Source organism: Centroberyx affinis, unplaced genomic scaffold, assembly GCF_046629955.1.
Source record: "Centroberyx affinis isolate AG114_WGS23_722 - 3 ecotype Tasmania unplaced genomic scaffold, CSIRO-AGI_Caff_v1 ptg004179l_1, whole genome shotgun sequence".
Classification (NCBI taxonomy): domain Eukaryota; kingdom Metazoa; phylum Chordata; class Actinopteri; order Beryciformes; family Berycidae; genus Centroberyx; species Centroberyx affinis.
Window position 1 is genome coordinate 30665 of NW_027281934.1, and position 13872 is coordinate 44536.

General features: G+C 40.8%; 2 protein-coding genes across 2 annotated transcripts; both read right to left on the reverse strand.

The window, feature by feature from the left end:
- Positions 1–268: 268 nt before the first annotated feature.
- Positions 269–3650, reverse strand: LOC139663978 (interferon alpha-B-like). Its single transcript, XM_071542779.1, has 5 exons — positions 3522–3650; positions 1540–1632; positions 1120–1275; positions 518–589; positions 269–376 (listed from the first exon to the last, which is right to left on the reverse strand). The coding sequence occupies exons 1-5, from the start codon at positions 3648–3650 to the stop codon at positions 269–271; spliced, it is 558 nt and encodes a 185-aa protein (XP_071398880.1).
- Positions 3651–10445: 6795 nt separating this feature from the next.
- On the reverse strand, positions 10446–13467 carry LOC139663979 (interferon a3-like). The gene is made up of 5 exons (XM_071542780.1): positions 13339–13467; positions 12529–12603; positions 11605–11757; positions 10814–10891; positions 10446–10574 (listed from the first exon to the last, which is right to left on the reverse strand). Exons 1-5 carry the CDS (start codon positions 13465–13467, stop codon positions 10446–10448), a joined length of 564 nt encoding a protein of 187 aa, XP_071398881.1.
- Positions 13468–13872: the final 405 nt, after the last annotated feature.

A 13872-nucleotide genomic window follows, 5' to 3' on the forward strand; every position in this document is an offset into this window, starting at 1 on the left:
ATAAATATAAGTATTTAAGCTCAGAAACTCATCCATCATTAAATACTGTAAATAAATAGAAATAAATAGATATTCATAACTGTTCCATCACTAAACACTGTAAATAAATATGAATAAATAAATAGATATTCATAGAAACTCTTCCATCATTAAACATAATAGACCTGAACAGATGAAGAGCTAAAGGTCACGCAGGTTGCTGGTTGCCGGTTGCCGGTTGCCGGTTGCAGGTTGCCGGTTGCCGGTTGCCGGTGTGAATCCCGAGCCGTCAGGCGGCGAGGCTCCAGGAGAAACACTGCCGGTGATGCTGAAGGCCGAACTGCAGAGCGAACAGCAAATCCCTCCGCAGCAACAGCCAGCCACACCCACTGCTGCCCTGAGAGAAGCCCCGCCCCCACACCACCGGTCACTTCTTCATTCATTTATTCACGTTCATTCATGTCAAATATTCATGTCTTCATATTAAATAGAACTGTATTATATGAAATCTGAATGTATGAATCTGAGATGTTTTTACCTCCTGCTGCAGAACGGCTGACAAGCTGCTGAAGTACGAAGACAAAACCTCTGAACTGTTAACTCTGGAAAACTAGAGAGAGAGAGACAGGTGGGTCAACAGACAGGCAGAGAGACAGGTGGGTCAACAGACAGGCAGAGAGACAGGTGGGTCAACAGACAGGCAGACAGACAGGTGGGTCAACAGACAGGCAGACAGACAGGTGGGTCAACAGACAGGCAGACAGACAGGTGGGTCAACAGACAGGCAGAGAGACAGACAGGCAGACAGACAGACAGGCAGACACACAGAGAGACAGACAGACAGACAGACAGACAGACAGACAGACAGAGAGACAGGCAGAGAGAGAGACAGGCAGACAGAGAGAGAGAGACAGGTGGATCAACAGACAGGCAGAGAGACAGACAGGCAGACAGACAGACAGACAGACAGAGAGACAGGCAGAGAGAGAGACAGGCAGACAGAGAGAGAGAGACAGGTGGATCAACAGACAGGCAGAGAGACAGACACACAGAGAGACAGACAGACAGACAGACAGACAGACAGACAGACAGACAGAGAGACAGACAGACAGACAGACAGACAGACAGACAGGTACTCACACAGCTCCCCTCCTCCACCAGACGGTACAGAAGGTTCTGGAAGTCGTCGAGTTTCTTCGAGTCCCAGGAAGTCTCGTTCTCAGGAAGTTCGTAGTTCTCAAACACTTTCTCCGCCCCCTGCAGCGTCTTGTAGACGACCCATAATGCCTGGCGGCACTGCGGAGACCAATCAGGGTTCAACGTTAAAATGTTTTTCCACCAGAAACTCAGATTTCAACTTTATCATTAAGTCGTTTATTACTAGACAGTCTTCATCATATCAAGCAGCAAAATGTCTGAAACACCGTGAGACACCAGACTGGGAGGTGGCAGCTGATTGGTCAGAAAAACCACAACAGAGGAGAGTGGACCAATGGCAGAGCAGAGACAAGGCTTCTACCAGTATTTGGTGTCTAGTTGATTAGTAGATGAGTAGATTACCTGAGGCTGGGCGGAGCCGGCGGGGGGGAAGGCGGAGTCTGGGAAGGAGACGTTGGCGTTGTGCTGCAGGCAGCGGACCGGGAACGGCCCCCCCTACAGGTGAGACAGGTAACAACAGCTTCATTAACACAACAGCTTCATTAACACATAATGAGAGGGAACGGCCCCCCCTACAGGTGAGACAGGTAACAACAGCTTCATTAACACAACAGCTTCATTAACACATAATGAGAGGGAACGGCCCCCCCTACAGGTGAGACAGGTAACAACAGCTTCATTAACACAACAGCTTCATTAACACATAATGAGAGGGAACGGCCCCCCCCTACAGGTGAGACAGGTAACAACAGCTTCATTAACACATAATGAGAGGGAACGGCCCCCCCCTACAGGTGAGACAGGTAACAACAGCTTCATTAACACATAATGAGAGGGAACGGCCCCCCCCTACAGGTGAGACAGGTAACAACAGCTTCATTAACACATAATGAGAGGGAACGGCCCCCCCCTACAGGTGAGACAGGTAACAACAGCTTCATTACTGTGTGATTATCTCCGACTGAACCACAGCTTGTTGATATCCAGTAGAACAGTCGACTCCCTCTGGTGTCATATTACTTTTATACAACAGTTCCTTAAACAAAGCTATTGATCCAGTAATGGTAATTTGAGACAACAGATTATGACTTTTGTCTTTTATTGGTCTCAGTTCCCTCAGGATTCACCACAACACAGAACCTGTTTCTATCAGAGCAGCTGGAAGGCGGAGGGATACGTGCAGTGAAACGTCCCACTGCTGTCAGACTGGATATCAGCCTCCTGTCCAATCACAATCCTCCACCGGGACTAACTGTTGTATAATACAAAACAAACTTGTACTGACCATTGCTGATACCGGATCAATATTGGCCCAGTGTAGCAGAGACCAAAGAAAATAATATAACATACTTTTTTTTTTTTTTTAATTCTGGAGCTGAAATTAAATTAAATGCAAAGTGCTGGAAATAAACTGCCAGGACCCAAACACAGGAAACCAACAAATAACAAACAGCATTTACATTCTGGGGCAAATATTGCTGTAATTCCCTGCTCAGCCACAGGAGGGAGATTAACAGATTTTAGATAAACAGACTTTAGATGAACAGACTTTAGATGAACAGATTTTAGATGAACAGACTTTAGATTAATAGACTTTAGATAAACAGACTTTAGATTAATAGACTTTAGATAAACAGACTTTAGATGAACAGACTTTAGATGAACAGACTTTAGATTAACAGACTTTAGATAAACAGACTTTAGATTAACAGACTTTAGATGAACAGACTTTAGATGAACAGACTTTAGATTAACAGACTTTAGATGAACAGACTTTAGCAGTAGGTGTGTGTGACTGTAAGTCGACTCAGACAGCAGACATGTTACACTTCCTCCACCGAGAACCAATGCAGTGAAAAACTGTTAGAGAGCCGTGTTTCACTGGAGCAGCCTGCCGTACTTTAGACCTCAAGCTCCCAGTGAAGAAAGCTTTCAGAAGCAGCTCAAGATGTTTCTGGAAAAGAGCTGTAACTGTAAATGTGCTATTCTGGAACTATGATACTACTGTTTTGTATTTGGTAGCTCATCTTAGTTATCATAGGAGTTTCATGAGAAAATGATCCAAATAAATAAATCTGTGGAATCTGCTAAAGGCTTTCATCCAAAGTACCATGAGTGCTTTCATATTTATCTTGGGAATTTGAACCCCCAACCCTGGCAGTGTTAGTGCCTTGCTCTGCCCATTGAGCCGCACAGGGAATCGAACCCCCAACCCTCTCTGCTCTGGCGGCCTGCTTCGTTTCCCTCAGTGTGACTCAGTGAAGAGCCTTTGAGCAAGGCAGTAACACCCGGCTGCTGCGCTCCAGCTGCTCGGTGACAAACGGCAGCAGACCGGTCGTACTGATGGAGAAAACAAGGTGAAAGTTCAAAGGTCAGGGTCCTACCAGATCTCTCAGCAGGTTGTGGACGGTCTGGACCAGGTCGCCTTGGAGCTGGCAGGTTGGCATGGCGACCACCATGAGCACCAGGCTGAGCAGCTGGAGGAGGAGGAGGCTGGAGACTGATGGAGACATGGTTCTGCTGGTTCTGCTGGTTCTGCTGGTTCTGCTGGTTCTGCTGCTTCTTGTTCTGGGGGTTGTTTCAGGAGGTTCTTCTTCTTCTTCAGCTGGTTCTCAGATGGTTCAGGAGGTTCTTCTTCTTCTTCAGCTGGTTCTCAGATGGTTCAGCTCGGTGTCTTCTGGATGCAGTGAAGCTGCTCTGTCATCTTGTGGTTTAAATAAAGCTTCATCGTGGACGGAAAGAAAGTGAAACTCTGACATCAAACACTAATGCCAGTTTGTGAAAAATTTTGGGCTCAAACCGCAACAAGGCAGGATTTCCCTTTTCATCCCCTCCTCTCTCTGTGCCACTGTGTGTGTGTGTGTGTGTGTGTGTGTGTGTGTGTGTGTGTGTGTGTGTGTGTGTGTGTGTGTGGCCTGTGGTAGAAGACTGTGGTTGTACTGGTTACTGTTAATACAATATAAAAATAAACTTTATTTATATGGCACTCTTCACACATGAAATGCAGCTCAGAGTGCTTTACAGTCAATAGAGGGGAAACAAAAAAAAAACAGGTAAATAAAAACAATAAGACTTAAATTAATAAAATGATGAAAGACAGAGTTAAAACACAGTGAGACAGAAGCAGAACATCAGCAGATTACAAAATTGAAGAACAATAAAAAGTGATTAATTAAAAGCAATATTAAACAAGTATGTTTTCTGATTCTTTTTAAAAGAGCAGAGTGTATGAATGGTTCTCAGGTTTTGTGGGAGAGAGTTCCAGACTTTGGGACCATAGTGACTAAAAGCAGATTCCCCAGACTTCAACAACCAGCGCATTACTATTGGATGATCAGAGGGATCTCATTGGAACAAATCTTACAATCATATTACTGAGGCAGACAGCGGCTAAACCATGAAGACACTTAAAAACTAATAAAAGAATCTTAAAATCAATTCTAAAAGATACGGGCAGCCAGTGAAGAGATTTAAGAGCTGGAGCGATGTGAGATCTCTAATTCTGGTGCGAGTTAATAATCTGGAGCAAACACCTCCATTTTAACAAGTCATTTAGTCTGTTATCAAGTCCTAAAAATCAAAATTTTCTCAAAACAAGTGAAAAAATCTGCCAGTGTTAGATAATTTCACTTGTTTCCAATGCTGATCGACTTGTTTGAAGAATTTAGTAGAATCAAGAGTCATCTTCTTGACAGCAGTGCAGTGATCTGCCTTATTCTGACTGTTTCAACAGACTGACTGTTCTAGAAAACTCCTGAAAATGTTTTAATTTGAGTTAAGAAAATTAGGATTTTAGGACTCAGTAACAGACTAAATGACTTGTTGTTCATTATCATCATCACCATCATTTTCTAGCATGAATATTTTTATGTTTTTTATCCTACAGGATGATAAATGTAGTTTATTACTATAGTATCACAGTGAGATGAGTTCAGTCGCACTGAACCAGCATCTTAACAGAGATTCACTATCACACACTGCAAATGACAAGCTGTCCAGGGATCTTCTCTTGTCTCCAGACCTATCGGATTATTTTGTGATATTCTGAGTGAGATTCTCTCACTGCACTGGCAGATAATCTGCTGGTTTCAGTAAATTTCACTTGATTCATGCCAGTATGACTTCTTTCAAGAAATCATCATAAAACAATGAAGAAAATCTGGAAACAAGAAACTTTCTCCAAGACAATTTCACTTTTACCAAGAAAATGTCCTGAAACAAGTTGCATTCTCCTGGAAAAATCTGCCAGTGCAGTGAGATGATTGCACAAAAAAAAATCCTAAAATAAGCTTGATAAGTCCGGAGACAAGATATAAGTTTTTGCAGTGTATTACAACCTTACTATAATATTTCTGTAGTATTCCTATAGTATTCCTATAGGGATGTATGGTGTGTTTGTGGTGCTCAATAGAGTTTATAGTGACTTTATTTTACTTTATGGTGTTTTTATCTCTTCTGGTATCACTACAATAACTTCTAACTCGTTCTAACTTCCCCAGTGTGTCCTATGAATGTCTATGTATGCCCTATTCATATATATATATATATATATATATATATATATATATGCACTAGTTACTGTTCTGGTTTCATTCCTATTTTTTAATTGTGAAGCACTTTGTGCTTTGCCTAAGAAATAAAGTTTATTATTACCATTAGCCTATAATAATCCTATAATCCTCCGATAAGACTTTATGTGTAGTTTATATGTCGATCTAAATTTTCATGACAGAACTGTTTTACAGAATATAAAGCGCTGTTCTGCTGAGGATCAGTTGAGGGTTTTCAGTCTGCCTGGGGAAAAAAGGAAGTAAAACAGTCTGACATGTTATTTTCGTCTTTTTCTGTTTGAGCTGCCGTCAATTCTCAGACGGATCGGGAAGGAAATCACTTTCTCTCTCTCTCTCTCTCTCTCTCTCTCTCTCTCTCTCTCTCTCTCTCTCTCCCTCTCTCTCTCTCTCCCTCTCTCTCTCTCTCTCTCTCCCCCTCCCTCTCTTTCTCTATGTCGCTTTACCGCCACCCACGTTCTAGTGAATGAGGTTTGGTGATTCCCCGGCTGCTGTTTCAGAGGAATGTGATGATGGAGAGACAGAAAAAGAAAGTCCATCGGAGTTCACAAACCGTCTCATTCATTCCATTCATTCATTCCGTCAGTCTTTTCATTCATTCATTCGTTCATTCCGTCATTCATTCATACAGTTCATTGCCTTACTCAGCGTGTTTGACTTTTTCAGCGGTTTGCGGAGCTGCAGCCTGAATTCAATACGGATTAAATTGAAGATTTTGGTCAAAAATCTACACAAAATACTCCAATAATGACAAAGTGAAAACATGTTGTTAGACCCTAATTTGTTAAAAATAAGACACAGAAAGATATCATTCAAATCAGAGTCAGTAGTTTGTAGCCGTTTCTTTGATTCAGCGTCAGTCTTCATGGATCGGCTTGTCTGGGTTTTGGGGTTCTAACTTGCTCAGTCAAATCCAATTCTATCTTCCAAGTTATTCCACTGACTTTCAATGGGATTCACGTCTGGACTTTCCCATTCTTATAGTGAATCTGTTCCCGTGGCGGAGCGTCTGTCCCACTGCAACAGAAATCTGCGGATGAGTCGAATATTCTCTTCATAATTATTATTATTATTTTTTGTAATGGGGCAGTCTGTTTATTCTACTGAAAATCAAATGAATTTGTCATTGTAGTAGGATAGTGTGTTCAGATAGATGTGTTTAACAGAAGTTAGAAGTATAAACTGTATATTTAAGGGGAAGCTCTGAGTCCGACAGTTTGTAATTGATCCAGGTCCTGATTGGCTGGACCTTGCTGACCTGTCCTGACCCTTCCTTCTTCTGGGATTGTGCCTTTGGAAAATAAAGTTGTTGTTTTTTTCATTTGGGTTGGAGTCTTTGTATGTTGCTGACATCATGTGTTGTAACTTGGTTCACTGAGGTCAGGTTTTTTTTTGTTGGGGCTTTATGGGCTGTTTTGTACTTTGTCATGTATTTGTGTCCATTGGTTAGGAGTGTCAGTATTATTAGTTATTAATTATTAGTTATTAGTTGCCCATTTGTGCTCAGGTGGTAGAAGCCCTCGCTTTGTTGCCGTGGCTCTCTGCATGTTGCTTTGTTTCCCACATCACTCTGTTACAGTGATACAGTCGATACTTTGTTTCCGACATCACTCTGTTACAGTGATACAGTCGATACTTTGTTTCACACATCACTCTGTTACAGTGTTACAGTCGATACTTTGTTTCACACATCACTCTGTTACAGTGATACAGTCGATACTTTGTTTCCGACATCACTCTGTTACAGTGATACAGTCGGTACTTTGTTTCACACATCACTCTGTTACAGTGATACAGTCGGTACTTTGTTTCACACATCACTCTGTTACAGTGATACAGTCGATACTTTGTTTCACACATCACTCTGTTACAGTGATACAGTCGATACTTTGTTTCACACATCACTCTGTTACAGTGTTACAGTTGAGAGTTTTGTGTTTTTAGATGCTCTGAGGTTTGGGATCTCCCATGTAACTTGTGTGTTTTTTCCTCAGTACTCTGAAATATATCTTTTCACTTTTGTTTGCATTTAGGTTAAAGTTCACGTAAGTCTCACATCATAAACAGACCATAAGAAATCTGCAGGGTAAATACATAGGGTTATAGGGTAAATAGGGTTGTTGATCAATACCATTGACTCATTAATTACTTGGCCAGCTTCTGGCTTTCAGAACTTTCAGAACTCACTCAAAAGTCCAGTTTTATTGTTAAAGTCACAATGAATGTGATGTATTTCCTATTGAAACAGGATGTAGGGGCGGGACATAACACAGGGAGGGATCATTCAAAAGTCTAAACCAATGGGAGATCAGTTAGGGAGAGAAAGGCAGGTTTGTTTGAGGGGCATCTCCTGGTTCAGCATGAGGTCACCACTTAGGATTTTTTGTTTTCCAGAAGTAAAACTGAGATTTTTTGTCTATTTTTTTTGGCATAAATTGTCAAATAGATGTATGGTATAGATACTATATATATAGTTTGAATGAGCTACTGTGATTAAGATGAACATCCTCACTGTTTGGCTGTATATGGTGACTGCAGGTTTCCACAACGTAAATGTAACACTTCAGATTTAAGACCTTTTTCATGACAATTTGATATTATGTTTTTACATTCATGCATGTATATATCTATGTGGACAGGAGTTTCCTGAGGTCATAGGGTCATGAGATTCCCATGTTGACCATGTCCTGTCTTATCTCTGTTGTAAAATGTAAAAAAGACATGTGTTAGGGCACCAGAAAGTCTGGGACCCTGTTATGGTGAACTCTCTTTACCTGCTTATACTATCTATATGTGTTTCAACATCATTGAAGGTTAATGTATAGACTCAGGAACTGAGAGAGGGAACAGAGGTTGTTTACTCGGGTCTATATAAGCAGCCTTATGCCGATCTTTTCTTTCTCATTTCATTGCTATTTGCTTGTCTGTAACAATGACTTGAACCGAGCTCGTATTAAACCTGCATGAAAAAGCTACTCTGTGGTCATCGTCTGATTCTTCTTGTCTGAGCAGAATATCATCCCTGGGGAAACACCCAATTACACAATTCAAATAAAATACAAAACCAGTTTCACCCCCAAAATGAACCAACACAGAGAAAACCAGCAGCAGTATCAGAGTGTCTGTGTGGGATTTCTGATCCTTGGAAAAAAAAAGACCCATTTCTAAGATCTTTGAAGCTTATTTCAGACTCAAAGACAAAGTCTAACAGTATTTAAGGCCTTGCACTTAAAGTGGATACAGACAACTTTTCAACTTTCCCCCCCTGTTGTCCCCCCCTAGTGTTTCCAAGTGGTTTTGTTGTTGTTTGCTCCGCTGTCTCAAAGACAACCGGATCTCTTTCTGTTAGAGCCTAGCTCCGTGCAACAGAACAAACCATCTGTCTGCTTATCAACTCCTTGATCAAAACACAATATAGTAACTTTCACCACTGCTCATTTTAGAAAGGCCACTGCAAGAAAACCTGTTCTTTGTTTAGATTATCAAACGCTAGCTAACGCTAGCAGCCGATCCTGGCTTCCTTGTAGCTCCTGGTTCGTTTTATGGCTGCTAGCACCAGCAGCCTGGCTACTGTCCAAAGCAAAAAACAACTGTAAGAATCCTATTTTATTCCTCTTTTTGGTTGCACAATGGATGACTTCCTTTGTGCCGTAAATGGAGCCTTCCTTCTCCCGGGAGATCGTACCCGGTGGCAGACAGAATTGCATAGTGAAAGCGAGGCTTATAGGAACCAATCTAAACGCTGATGGTGTCATTATTCTATAGACATTACACTGTGCAATCAACATTTACTTCATAATGATAAGTTAAAGCAAAAAAGGTGTCTATAGGGTCTTTAAATAATTCAGTTTAAAACATGTTAAGGCTTTTTAAATAAAGCAAACCCAAGACTTCACTGCTGAAGATCCAAGTAGATGTTTTCTGACATTATGAGAAAACTTCCCATGACTTCAGGATAATAATTAATCAAAAAGAAAAAAGATCACAGAATAATGAGAAAATACTTTGATATTGCGAGAAAACATGTTGGTAGTCATAGAATGATACAAAACAAATCGAATTATTGTCATGATGATCAATAAGTTTTGAAATTGATGAAACCTGAAGCAGAGCTGTATCAAATATTTTTATTCTCTTTTCATGGTCAGTATCAAAGTTCCATCACGTTTTCAGCTTCATGTTTCCAAGTAAATCCAGACATTTAGCCCATATTTCAGGACAGAAATACAAAACTTTAAGATTTCAATAAATAACACAATATCAGCATTTTTGTTCATAAATAAAAATATAATAAATAAATTGTATTACAATATAAAAATAATAGAAATGTCAGGAACAGCAGACATCATTGTTGGTTTGAAAGGAAAAACCCATGTCTGTCTGTTTAAAATACAGCAGAATAAAATCCATAAATAAAACACTGAATAAACAATGACCAACAAACACACAGAGCCCGGCTCTTATAACTTCATAAACGTAATAAATATTACTTAGTATCAAAAACATTAACATGTATTTCAAAAATAAATAAATATTCTACCAGAAAACAGATTATCATAACTGGATAAAAATCATACAAATAAATTAAAAACACTGTTGTCATCGTCATCTTGGGAGACTTTAGATTTCCATCAACAAAATGAAACAAAATGAAATGAAATGAATGAGGGAAGAGCTTCTGATGTCTGTGAACAGCAGAATAAAATAAAATAAAGTTAAATAAATGAACAGTTGAAGCTGTCAGTGCAGAGCAGAGCGCCCCCTGCTGGCAGCAGCAGGTCCTCTGATGGAGGCGACCAGCAGGTCCAACCGGAGGAGGTGCATTCGGGTTTCCTTCCTGATCAGCTCCCAGGACGCAGCACTACCACCCTGTACACACAAATATTACCGTTAATACTACTGATCAGCTCCCAGGACGCAGTACTACCACCCTGTACACACAAATACTACCGTTAATACTACTGATCAGCTCCCAGGACGCAGCACTACCACCCTGTACACACAAATACTACCGTTAATACTACTGATCAGCTCCCAGGACGCAGCACTACCACCCTGTACACACAAATACTACCGTTAATACTACCAGTACTAAGATGTGTACGTACCATCTCCGAGAGAGTGTTTCTGGCCAGTTTCCTGTAGTATCGTCTCAGTCTGCTGTCTGGTTTCCTGTTAGTTGGCACCTGGACAGAAAAAAAAACTTTAGTTATTAGATTTTAGTCTAGGTTACTTTAATAGATTTTATTCTATTGTTCCATTATTAGTAGAGACCAATCTATTTGCCTGTCTGTGTTTCTCTACAGGGCTGTCAGGTGGTGTATGTGCCCTCTGGTGGCCATATTGGAGGTCCACAGTGGTTCAAATCTGTGCTGCTTTGTCAGGAACATTTCATCACTGATACATCAGAATCTGGAGCTGAAGGTACTGGGGCTCATGGGACTAAGACTAAAGGTAGTATCTTTAGTCATGGCTAAACATATGAGAGCTACAGAAACTAGAGCTAAAGGGACAAGGGCTAAAGACAAGACAGTTTCCTGTGTCACAGTAACCTACATTTGTAGGTTACTAACCCTAACCCTAACAAATCCACCTTATCACACTATTCACTTTTACTGAGAACGTTACTGAATGGATCTACAGCCACACCACAACAAGCTGACTCAGCTGCTCTCTGTTTCTAGCTGCTTCATACACATTCACACTTTATTAACTAACACACAGTTCTACACTGTTCCTCCATCATGGAGACAGGCTGGTTGGTTCGTGGTAAAACTGTCTGTCTGTCTGTCTGTCTGTCTGTGTGTCTGTCTGTCTGTCTGTCTGTCTGTCTGTCTGTCTGTCTGTGTGTCTGTCTGTGTGTCTGTCTGTCTGTGTGTCTGTCTGTCTGTCTACTCACACAGCTGTTGAGTCCATCTATCTGTCTGTGGATGCTGATGAGGAAGTGTTCGGTCTTGCCGGTATCCCAGGTTACGGAAGACAGGTTGCCGTGGCGATACAGACCAGCGATCAGCTCCAGACTGTCTCTGATGAAAACCAACCTGGACTCCACCTAGAGAGAGAGAGAGAGAGAGAGAGAGAGAGAGAGAGAGAGAAAGAAACAAATCACTTGAAAATCTTTGCGATTGCATAATTTCTTAACCTGTTCATTAAAGCTTGAATTACAATTTATTACATTTCTTTCCCATCTGGCAGACGCTTTTATCCAAAGCGACGTACACATGAGATTCTCTCTCTCAGTGCAGCAAACTCAAAGTGAATCAGTTTAATGTTAAACGGCTGAACAGAACGACTTCTGATTGGCTTCATTCAGCTGTAGATAATTCTGCCACAGTCAGCGTTTTTTTTCCGCCAGGCAGTTTAGTGTCCGGAGCTTTGATTGGCCGATAGAACTGTGTGTCGTCAGCATAGCGGTCAACATGTATGTATATATATATGTACATGTGTATACATGCACATACACTGTGTATGTGTACATCTATATGTATGTGTGTGTACATGTATACTCTATGTACTATATACAGTACTGTACTGTATATACTGTATGTTTCATTTTACGTCCAAGTGTCAGTGTAAATGGAGAACCAGGTGGGGCCCAGGATAGAACCCTGTGGAACCCCACATGTAATGCCTGCTGAGGAACATGAGTTGCTATGGTGACCAAAAATGTTGAAGTGAAGAGCTTTATCACTACAACCAACCCAGTTACAGACAGACAGACAGACAGACAGACAGACAGACAGGCAGACAGAGAGACAGACAGACAGACAGACAGACAGGCAGACAGACAGGCAGGCAGACAGACAGATAGATAGATAGTTACCTCAGCTTTTTTTATGCGTTGGTACATGTTATTTGGAAAGGACACCGGACACTCCTGTTTAGTCAGCTGACCGCCCTGCAACATGAATAGATAATAATGGATATGAATTAATGTCTATACAACACCTATAGGCTTAGAACACTGTTCTCCATGTTACTAACCTTTACTAACTTTAACTGGTTCCACTGTTCTCCATGTTATAATTACTAACTTTAACTGGTTCAACTGTTCTCCCTGTTATAATTACTAACTTTAACTGGTTCCACTGTTCTCCCTGTTATAATTACTAACTTTAACTGGTTCCACTGTTCTCCATGTTATAATTACTAACTTTAACAGGTTCCACTGTTCTCCATATTATAATTACTAACTTTAACAGGTTCCACTGTTCTCCATGTTACTAACCTTTACTAACTTTAACTGGTTCCACTGTTCTCCATGTTACTAACCTTTACTAACTTTAACTGGTTCCACTGTTCTCCATGTTACTAACCTTTACTAACTTTAACAGGTTCCACTGTTCTCCATGTTACTAACCTTTACTAACTTTAACAGGTTCCACTGTTCTCCATGTTACTAACCTTTACTAACTTTAACAGGTTCCACTGTTCTCCATGTTATAATTACTACCTTTAACAGGTTCCACTGTTCTCCATGTTATAATTACTAACTTTAACTGGTTCCACTGTTCTCCATGTTATAATTACTAACTTTAACTGGTTCCACTGGTCTCCATGTTATAATTACTAACTTTAACTGGTTCCACTGTTCTCCATGTTGTAAAAGTAAACTTTACAGGTTGCTACTCACCATCTGCTCCACCAGCACGAGAGAGTCGTTGCTAAGGTGACCGTAGTGTCTCAGCCAATCACAGCCGAGAGCAGGGGTCGCGGCGCTGCAGAAGAAGAAGAAGAAGAGCACGCAGATCCAGTTATGCATGGTGTCGGTAACGCGATGTAAAATAATATGAAGAGTGTCAGAAGGCAGTCTGAGGGTTTGAACATGATCGGTACCTGAGCACAGGACTTTTATTCCAGACGGGAAAGGGAAAACACACAGGAGAGTGAAAGGCAGAAATTCCCACTTTCTCCTCTTTCCACTCTCACTTTCCAAACTTCCCTCTATCACACAGATAGCAACAAGAAATAAGTCATTTAGTTGTTACTTTAATTTATGGATAATAATTATAAACATTATAGTTTGATTCAGTTAGTTTAGTGTTTCTACTCCACTCGACTGGATTAACAGAAATAACTTACTATAGTTTAATTCGTAGTGACACGGTAATGACAGAGAACATATTAAATATTAGTTTAATTCAGTCACAAAGTTTGTCCTGATTCA

What these genes read in the sequence shown, in the direction of transcription:
- LOC139663978 (XM_071542779.1), bottom strand. Translation starts at nt 3,650, where the DNA reads ATGTCTCCATCAGTCTCCAGCCTCCTCCTCCTCCAGCTGCTCAGCCTG. An exon ending in ACAACCTGCTGAGAGATCTG is followed by an intron (nt 1,633 to 3,521) that starts GTAGGACCCTGA and finishes TCTCACCTGTAG; the next exon opens with GGGGGGCCGTTCCCGGTCCG. An exon ending in CAGCCGTTCTGCAGCAGGAG is followed by an intron (nt 377 to 517) that starts GTAAAAACATCT and finishes GGCTTCTCTCAG; the next exon opens with GGCAGCAGTGGGTGTGGCTG.
- LOC139663979 (XM_071542780.1), bottom strand. Translation starts at nt 13,467, where the DNA reads ATGCATAACTGGATCTGCGTGCTCTTCTTCTTCTTCTTCTGCAGCGCC. An exon ending in TCGTGCTGGTGGAGCAGATG is followed by an intron (nt 12,604 to 13,338) that starts GTGAGTAGCAAC and finishes TTCATGTTGCAG; the next exon opens with GGCGGTCAGCTGACTAAACA. An exon ending in AACGCATAAAAAAAGCTGAG is followed by an intron (nt 11,758 to 12,528) that starts GTAACTATCTAT and finishes CTCTCTCTCTAG; the next exon opens with GTGGAGTCCAGGTTGGTTTT.